The 9,638-nt window shown below is 41.3% G+C and overlaps 1 protein-coding gene across 1 annotated transcript; it reads right to left on the bottom strand.

Annotated features, from left to right (window-relative positions):
• Nucleotides 1–5,032: 5,032 nt before the first annotated feature.
• RTL4 (retrotransposon Gag like 4) lies at nucleotides 5,033–5,947 on the bottom strand. The gene has a single exon (XM_046672921.1). The coding sequence runs from the start codon at nucleotides 5,945–5,947 to the stop codon at nucleotides 5,033–5,035; it is 915 nt and encodes a 304-aa protein (XP_046528877.1).
• Between the last annotated feature and the right edge of the window lie 3,691 nt (nucleotides 5,948–9,638).

Below are 9,638 nucleotides of genomic sequence, written 5' to 3' on the forward strand. Positions count from 1 at the left end.
CTGGAACAATTGAACAGGGAGGGGGAATGCCTCTAAATTATACACAGGTGAAGCTAATGCAAGTAAAAGGAAGTCTGATTTAAATGGCAGGAAGTAAACCTATGGTCTCTATTGCCCCATAAGTTATTACAGACTGAAAACAGATTTAATAAAGGACTCATGCATGATAGAAACATCATGGGTGACTAAAGGAACATGATGTTTGATCATTGTTGCTAACCTCATGGTTAATGTAAGGAAGAACAATGCTATCTTCCCATAAATGTTCCTCAGAGTCAGATTGTTAGACTGGAAATTCTGAGGTTGATACATTGGGAGCAGTTCTCAGATTTAAATGGCTGACTAACTGCTGTCTGAATTAATCAAACTCTTATTTTAATCTTGCTTTTCCCATGACAATGGCAGATAACCATCTGAAGACTTCAAAGTCTTTGTTGTCTCCTGGCATTGTGCAAACACTGTAAATATCATTGAGCTATTGTTCAAAAAGACTCAATAGCTTTGAATGAAGAGCTACAGAAATATGAAGGCTTTGTGATAGCCAGAAGCATTTGTTAAATCCTGACTCAATAAGCAAGAGCCCACCCAATCAGATAATGCAGACACAGTGTATTTTTAGATGTGTCAAGGAATTTTCTCTAACTCATCAGAAACACAAATGAAATTTCAAAGTCCTGGAAGGCACTGATTTGTTCTGTGCTTCCTTTATAGACTGCGGTCCAGAACATGAGTTTCAACCAGTGCCTATGTAAATGCCAGTTCCTAGAGTGGCCTCTCTGTACTGAGTGGCTATGGGAGGTGTAATTCGGTCAGTTAGGCTAGTCAGGAGGGGTGTGACTTAGAATGTTTCCCTTCTCTATCAGAGATCAAGTGGCTCTGGAGTTAGAAAGATATTGGTTTCAACTCCTAGCCCTGCCATTTACTAGCTGTGTGACTTTAGGGCAGGTAAGTTAACTGCTCTGAACCTTCATTTCATCATCATTAAATTGAATTTATAACACCTACCACATAAAGCTGTGGTGAGCCTCAAATGTGAGAAATGGCTATTCAATCTTTTAGTAATATGAAGTTAAGTGAGTATCATTAGAAATTAAAGCACTCAGCACAGTGCTTGGCATAAAGTAGGCATTCACCAACTATTAGTTCCCTTTCTCTAGATACACACAAAGCCAGATTGTATGCCCAAAGGGATGAGTCTTCTATACATAGGGAAGACTAAAATTCTACATTGTCCTCCACTGGGTTACTATGAAGTGAATGTGGTTGGTGAAATACAGTCACAACTGTTTATCACTGAGCTGGACACATAAGAGAACCAGTGCCATGTAGGATATGTACTAGAAATCAATGAGCAGGAAGCAGATTCAAGTAGACCCAAGAATCAAAGCCAATATCAGGAAGCAACACAAATAATTTAGTTATAAATGCTCAAAGTTATAGTGGCAATCAATGACTGGGCAGCACGGTTTAGGTACCAAGATAGTTCTCCTGACTCTACTAAATGGTATAACTCACTTCTGGGACTTTTGCTTTTAAAATGTGGGCGGTGACACTTGCAAAAAGGTGACATTGAAAATCCATGGCACTATATTCCCTTGAAGGTTTTTCCATTCTCTTGGTAATGTGAGGCCTGAACCTTCATAGGGAGGCAATGAAACATGGCCACCAACGTAGAAGGCTTTATAGATGTGACACAAATGCCTAGAGCTCTCCCAAGGGCATGAGGTGTTAGATTTTGCCAAGATGCTGGTATATGCTAAATGCTCTGTTTTGTTTCAGAGATGACTACTGTGGTTATAGGCAAGATGGTGATGGATGTAAAAGATCTTCCAGAGCCCAGAAAAGGGATGATAATTGTTTTACCATCATGGATAGAAGTGAGGGCAGTGACAGCATGGGTCCTATGTGTTGCCATCTGGACAGAACAGAGGTGATAAGAGTTAGGCCAATCATGCACTCCTCCCTCTTTAAAAGGTGTTTGTCAGTGGCTCATCTCTACAGCGATATGTTATGTCTTCATCCATGGCAGTATATTATGATGTTTAGACTGAACAATGTAGTATTATAAGAAGCAATTACTTATGGCGGGCACCATGGTGCTGAGTGTGAATGTGGGTAAGTACAGAAAGTGAAAACCACCAGTATTTAGGAATTTTATTACAGTTGTAGACAAATGAGAGAGATAAAGAGGGAGGCTGACTGACTGTTGAGGCAAGCATCTCAGGGAGGCCAATCTTCAGTGGACTTACTACGGTTCACACTGTGGTGCTGTCTTTGCATAGTGAGAATCTTATTTTTTTTTTTTTCCTGTGTGCTCAGAGCTAATTAGGATTTGAAGGACTGATGCTATTAAAACCCACGAAAAAACTTATGTGTAAGCCAAACATCAATTTATTCATTTATAATGAGAATTAATTGCCAAGTAGGGCAAAACACTCATGTCAGCTGGTTAGCAAATTTTCTCCCCTTAACAAAGTTTATATGGGAAAGTAATTACAATCAGATGACTTCTTAGAGCATGGAATCAGAGCAAAGAGAGTTAGATGACAATCTTTATGGCTAATGACACAAATTGGGATGGCCTGGTGCCTTCATCCCACTGTAGGTGGACCTGCCAAAGCATCTGCTGGTCAATGTCCCCTGTCTGAGTCTAGAGAGATTACTGATGCCCTATGGCTCTTTAATTACCCTCTTTTCTAGACTCCATGCAGATCGTTCTCTTGTTAACAATTTCTTCTTCAGCCTCATCATAAGATGATTAAATTCTACCTTGCTGGGTGGCATTAATCATGTAGCAGATCTGCCTCCCTGAAACTACAAACTTGATTGGACCTGGGGGTTCCCCAAGCCTATGCAGTTGCAAACTTCATCTTTGAGTAGGTTACATCTCATCTGTTCTCTGTAGATTTTAATTAGCTTCACTCTCAGAGAATTTCACTTAGGTATAAATTCTGAGGACATATCCATGTAACTCTCCTTATGCTAAGTAATGAGTTCATTCTAGTTGAAGTGGATAGTGTCACAATAACAAAATTTTGAAGTGGTAAACAAAAAAATGGTTGCTAGCTAGTAGACAGTAAAGCATCATCCTAACATCCTATTCATATGCTCAGTCTGGCTGTATACTACAGAGAGTACAAGAAGTCCTTGATTGAGAATTCCTCAACAAGGGGTTTCTGAAAGTGGGAAGTGCACTGAAGTTCATAGCCCAGGATTAATAATCTGTTCTAAGAGGCTATGGAATCTTAAGATTTCTTGATGAAGAAGGTAATGTCACTGCTGAGGGAAGGACCAAACAGGAAATAAAATGGTACATCTTTGTGAGAAAGCACACAATGATAAATTCTGGTCCTAAGATAAGGAAAGATTGGTGATGAAGCCAACAGAATGCTCCTATCAGCATTCCAGGACTATACTGGGGTCAGCAAGGAAAGTGACTGGAGCAGGATACCTCCAGGTAATCTCAGAGTCACTTAAAGTTCAAATAGATCTCCTTGTTAGAGGATCTCATACAATCCCAGTACTCCAGTGGGAATTTCTTGGCACAACTGGAATATGTGCATGCATGTCTCCTTGTTGTGAGAGCATATGAAGTAAGATAGACATATAGCAAGCTGTTGATAAAGGAGAACTCTTATGAATGCAAATAAGGATTGGCACAGTGGTTAGCGAGGCACTGATGGGTGAAAAGATCTGTTTGTTTGCACTACAGGATGAGAGTAGTATGGTGTTAGCTGGGTTTAAGTATTGTCAAAGTTAGCCGAATTCTCCAGAAATAAAGCCAAAGTAAATGGCACTTCATATTATGAGAGGCCTTTATGGTTGCTAGGGAATATGGAATTACTGATTTTTCTTCAGGAGATCCATTATGGGGACATACATCAACACCAAGAAGCAGGGAACGGCGGACTGGAAATTCCCACCAAACACTGGCCATCACTGGATATCCTTAACATTTTAGGGAGTTGTGTCTTTTCAGCATGGCACTACTTTTGTTCAGAAGCATTAGGAATCCATTCACAGAGCTGATGTGTGCCAAGAGAACAACATGAGCAATCAAACCCCCACTTCTTGAGTTTTACGCACAGATGGTGTTGATGTATACGCCCTCGGATTTTTCAGACGGGATGGTTCAGAAACTTGTCTGCCATTAATTGCTCTTCAAGATCCTCAACTAGATGAGGGTCCCCAGAGGTGGTCCATGAGGGTAGGTGGTTCATAAAACATCCTGGAACCTAGAGTAGGGTGTTGGGGAAGAGAACAGTAATCTGGGATTGGTAGGGCTTAGCAAACAACATGTACCTGCCTGAAGAGATAGCCCTCAAAGAAATGTATCAACAGTTCCAAGCAGAGTTTTCAAAGGGCCATACCATCTGGTTTGTCATTAGGCAGGAGATCCAGTTTGTTGGGTAAGCAGAAGCCTTTAAATGGCAACAAAATGCATAGCTATGGAAGGGTGGCAGAGCTGTGTGTTCTATGCAGGTTAGTTTGTATTGAAGATGGACTCTAGCCAATAGGTGGAGCAGGATCCAGCCTCCAATAGGAAAATATTGGTAGGATATGGGAATGCAATTAGGACTTCAGTCAAGGGTTCGAAACCATGAAAATAGGAGACAGACCAGTGAGGATGAAGGTGAAAGGCTTAGGCATAATCTCAGGCGCAGAAGACTTAGGCCAACAAACTCAACCCAGATCTCATCCATTGGTGGGGATGGGGTTCCAAATGTACTGCCAGGGTTGTTTTTATTGGCTCAGACTGGGCAGAGTTTTGCCTGCAGGTTTTCAGTACTCTTGGGGAATTATTTCCAACTGCAGAAAGTGCCTGTGAGTTGTTTTCATCATCATTGGGTCAGGCTTGGTGATGGGTCACAAGATCTGGTTGTTTAAATTCCCAGAAGCACATAAGTTCATGACTTCTGTAAAGTGTTATCACAGTTCCCCAACTGTATTTTAATGTTAGTGCAGGATATAAATTAGTAAGGCTGGAGGTGAGAGGGATACAGGTTTACAAAGTGATCTGCCTAGGTTCCTTTTACTGGTGAGCTGGGTCATTTATCCTTGCTGGGGCTCGAGAACGTTTGGCAAGGCAATCTCTTGTGAAGTGACCAGACTGGCTGCAGTAGAGGCACAACTGAGTTTCTTGCTGGCGTGCTCGTTTGACTGGGGTGAGAGGCAGCTGGCTCCCCCGCAGCTGTATAGGCTCTTCCTTGGGTGATAAACCTATGGGGCTGGAGAGGGCTTGGTGGTTGATCAAGGAAGCCAACATTGGGAGCTGGGGCTCTGACTGTAGGAGCTCTGGCCTGTCACTACGTTTCCTGTCCAACTGAATACACTGAGTGACCAGGTCTGGGAGGTTGTCCACCATATCTGTGCCACTTACTTCATCCTGGATGGGGTCAGCTAGTCCTTCTTGAAAGTGATCAGTCTGATTGGTTTCATTATAGCTCAGATTTTGAGCAAGGATCTGGAAAGTAGTAGCATCCTGCTGAGAGTTGTCCCCTTTGTCTAGATTGTTCATTTTCTGTTTTGTGAGCTCACCAAATGACTGCTGGAACTCAAGAACAAAGTTCTCATATTGCTTCAGCAGAGTTCTCTTGTCAGGCCCAGATATGATCCCACAACTTTTCATCTGCTGATATAGGTAATCAAAAAAGAACTTGACTTGGGCATCATCTGCAGGATTGGGGATCTTGAGAGCTGTCAAGTAGGTAGTCACCTGAGCAAGAAACCCTGAGAGACTGGCAGGGTCATCACGAAACTGGGAGAGATGCTCAAGTGAGCAGGATACAGGCATCATCGAAGTAGCCAGGGAAGGCATGACTTGGCCCCTTATAGCAGGGTTCTCCTCAGTCAGATACTGCATTTGTGGCCGCAGAATCAGATTCTCTGCCTGAAGGGAGGAATGCTCTACCTGCAAGGCAGGTGGTGATTCTGTGTACTTCTCCATAATATCTTCTGGAACCAAGTGGGACTAAGTACAATTAATTGTGTACCAGTACTAGAGACCAATAGGCAGACAGTGGGTGTGCTCTGTGATCAGAGAGACACTGTTATGAGCAAATAGCCAAAGCTGTTAGCTATGAAGAACTCACAAGAAGATGCTGAGAGCTGAGTTGGAGAGATTGCAAAATCGTTGTCCACTACTCAGTTTTGCCTCTTCTTCATGGAGAATTCCAATGCTCTGCACATTCAGAAGAAATAAATTACCTTAGGAGACATAGAGGATTTGGAATTAAGAAGATAAATACAAAAGCACAATAGATTTTTCTCCCCACTCCCTTTCCTTGTAACACAGGAGCAATTTGCCCTCAGACTAAGCCTTTGGTTCTAGAGCATCTTTTTTGTCAGAGAATCAAAGAATTTTACAATCCAAAGTGATCTTAGAGATCATCCAGGCCAAATTCGTAATTTCACAGATGAGAAAACATAGATCCAGAGAGGTAAAAATGTTTGCCCAAGGTCATACAACTAGTTAATATTAGAGCTGGCATGCTCATCAAGACTGCTGTCCACAACAGCACTTCCTCCAGGACCACAAATGTGCTCACTTGCATATAATACTTGAGCATGATGACGTTTCGTGCCCCTTGCTACTCAAAATGTGATCTGGGAACAAGCAGCATCAGCATCACCAGGAAGGTTGTTAGAAATGCAGGCTCTCAGGTCCCACTCCAGACCTACTGTGTCAGTATTCCGCTTTAACAACATTTCCCAGGTGATTTGAATGTGCACTGAAGTTTGAGAAGCACTGCTCTAGAGAGCACTTAGCCTGAATTGGAATAATCACTGGTTGGACTTGACACTCAGTGCCCCAATTCTAGCCTCCAGATCCAGAGACCTGATTGCTATGGTGGTAGTTAATTCATTTTTCTGGCTTCCTAGTCCCTGTCTGAGGTCACATTTGGTTGTCAGGGAGATAAGACATCACAGGCAAGATGAAGACGTGAGGTTGAAAACCTAGCAAACAAGTACAGAATATTCTTAAAAGTGTAGAGATCAAAATGTTCAGTAGTCATCTCTGCATTGATAACAAGAATAAAGCAATCAGTAAAAGTTAAAAACAAACTCCAAACATATGGCATATCAGTTGAACTATTCTGTAGTGTAATTCCTCTCATTGCCCTTTCCTTGTGTAGCATACTATTTAAACGTTTTTAGATTGGCCACTGTGAGCAAAAAGTGTGTATCATTAAATGTAACACTTGATTCCCTAGGTTTTCTTTGATGGCTCCTCCTCTCTAGACCTATAGAAGAAATTATTGGAAGATTGAAACAGTATAAGATCGGGGGCCAGAAACTTACTCAAACACTAGCATTAATCAGTTAGATGACTTTGAAGAACTCATTTGAGTCTCAATTTCCTCTTTTACCTAATGAGGATGACTATCTTGTCTACTTCGGAGGGTAGTTGTATCAATGACATAATAGATGGGTGCTCTAAGTGGCAAAACTAAAATGAGAGATTTGCTTTTGAGATTGTTCAAATGCAGCTGAACAATGCCATTTGTGAGGCTCCACCCTTATCTCATATTGCCAACGTACAGAGATACTGTCATATCCTTCTTTCTTTCCATATCTCACCCTTCTAAATCTACCTTTCAGACATGTTCCACTTTCCAGGTGTCCATCCATGAGTTTATTCCTGCCACTTGAGCTGTCAACTGATAGCTAAGATATTAATTAATGAGGGTTAATGATTGGCCTTTCTCAGGGCATTCACTTTTTCCTCAAACTTTGATGCACATAAGAATCAACTTGGTCCCAGTCCCTAGCAGTTCTGATTCAGTAGGTCTGGGGTAGATGCCAGGAATCTGTTCTTTAACAAGTTGCACAGTGGATTTTTGATACTGACAGTTCCTGTGAGAAAAACCATTCAGATGATCCTTAAGGAATAAAGCCATATTATAGCATCACAGAGAAGTAAGGATGGGGAGGGGACATATTTGGAGGTAGGATGTTGGCCTTCAAATGACATAGAATAGGTGGCAGCCTATTCCATCTCCACAGAAAGCCTAGAAAGAGCCCACAGTGTCCTTCACAATGGTCCATCCCTCCCAGGCAGTAGAGTGCAAGAGTTCAGCATGTAGGATCTAGAGTCAGACTGATCTGGGTTCAAACTCTGGCTTGGGCAAAATTTGTGTCACTCTGGGTAAGTTATTTAACCTCTCTGAGAATCAGTTTCCAAACTTTAAAATGGAGATGATTTTAACACCTGCTTCATAGTGTTATGAGGATTAAATGAGATGAAAAGAGATTAGCACAGCTTCATGCAGATGGCAAGTGCTCCATAAATGTTAGCTATCATTATTCTAGGCCACAGTCTATCTGACTGTGTTTTAGAATTTAATTTTTGTTGGATTTTAGAAAGGTAACACAGAGTATGTACTGTTTATTACATAACATTCCCAGGGGTGTCTGAGGAAACATCCCATAATTAAGCCATTAACATTTCTGCAGGAAAAAAATGTCTGAATATTCATACTAAAAGAGATAAAGATTAAGCTCATGTCAGTTCAGATCAGGTTTTGCTGCCAAATGAGTTTTGGCACCAAATTAATGAAAAAATATCTTCCATTTTACAGAGCTTTTTGATTTGAGAATTGGAGATAAAGGACTGTGGACTTCTATCAAACTCATCTTTTGGTTGAAAGGATGTGATTATAACTTTTCCTTCTCAGTCCCTGCTGTTTGCTCTTTCCCTCCACCTTAATAAGTTCCAGAATATCTGTAAAGTTCTCCTTTTTCTTTACAGAATTATGTATTCAAGGTAGCAGAGCATTTAATTTTTCTAATTATGTAGCACTGGTGAAACACTTGCTAAAATTACAAGCATTAGCCCAAATGCAAATCATACAACGGCTCTGTTGTCAATGGCAATTGCTTAATCCCTAAAAAAAAAAAAATCTATCTTGTCTTATCATTTTGGAAATTGCTCTCCTTCTGGAGGTCAATGGCCTTCTATTGGATTGTCACAGAAGATCCTGGGGTACATCATGCCAGTGTGGAGGAGTTTCAGACCACAACCTTGAAGATATGAAGCAGAGATAGAGCTGGAATCTCAAATGCACAGACTTGGGGAATCAGACTAGTGAGCTCAGACCAGGTCTGACACAAAACTGCATATGTTTAAGCTTTTACTTAACTGGCATGTGTTTCAACTGCAAAAACAACAACACAAAAATAGGTTTAGTAAACTGTTGCAAGCCATTTTGGTGTTTGTGTTCAGTTTGACTTAAAGCCATGGTTAACATTTTCCCTGGATATAACACTACTCCACTCTGGAGTCTCCTAAGACCCTATTTGGAAAAGGGCCTGCACTACCCTGCTGCTTATAAGAGGGCTTTGTGACCTTACACTGCTTTGTTTTCAAGTTGTTCTACATAACCCATTCGAGGAGGAGCTTTGACCTAGGATCATGAAATACTCAGAGCAGTTACGTTCTTACTCTTGATCTCCAGACATTTTAAGGAATGCTGTTGCCACAGGAGCTAAACTGTGACATAAATAACCCTGAAGAAGTGACCGCAAGTGCATACTGTTTGAACTTGTCTGGAGATTTGGGTGTGACCGCCCAAATAGGAGTTCTGCCACCATCTAGACTGACAAACTTAGGCAAGTTACCTCCTTTCACTGAGTGA

This window comes from Equus quagga, chromosome 10 (assembly GCF_021613505.1).
Source record: "Equus quagga isolate Etosha38 chromosome 10, UCLA_HA_Equagga_1.0, whole genome shotgun sequence".
In the NCBI taxonomy this organism is placed as follows: domain Eukaryota; kingdom Metazoa; phylum Chordata; class Mammalia; order Perissodactyla; family Equidae; genus Equus; species Equus quagga.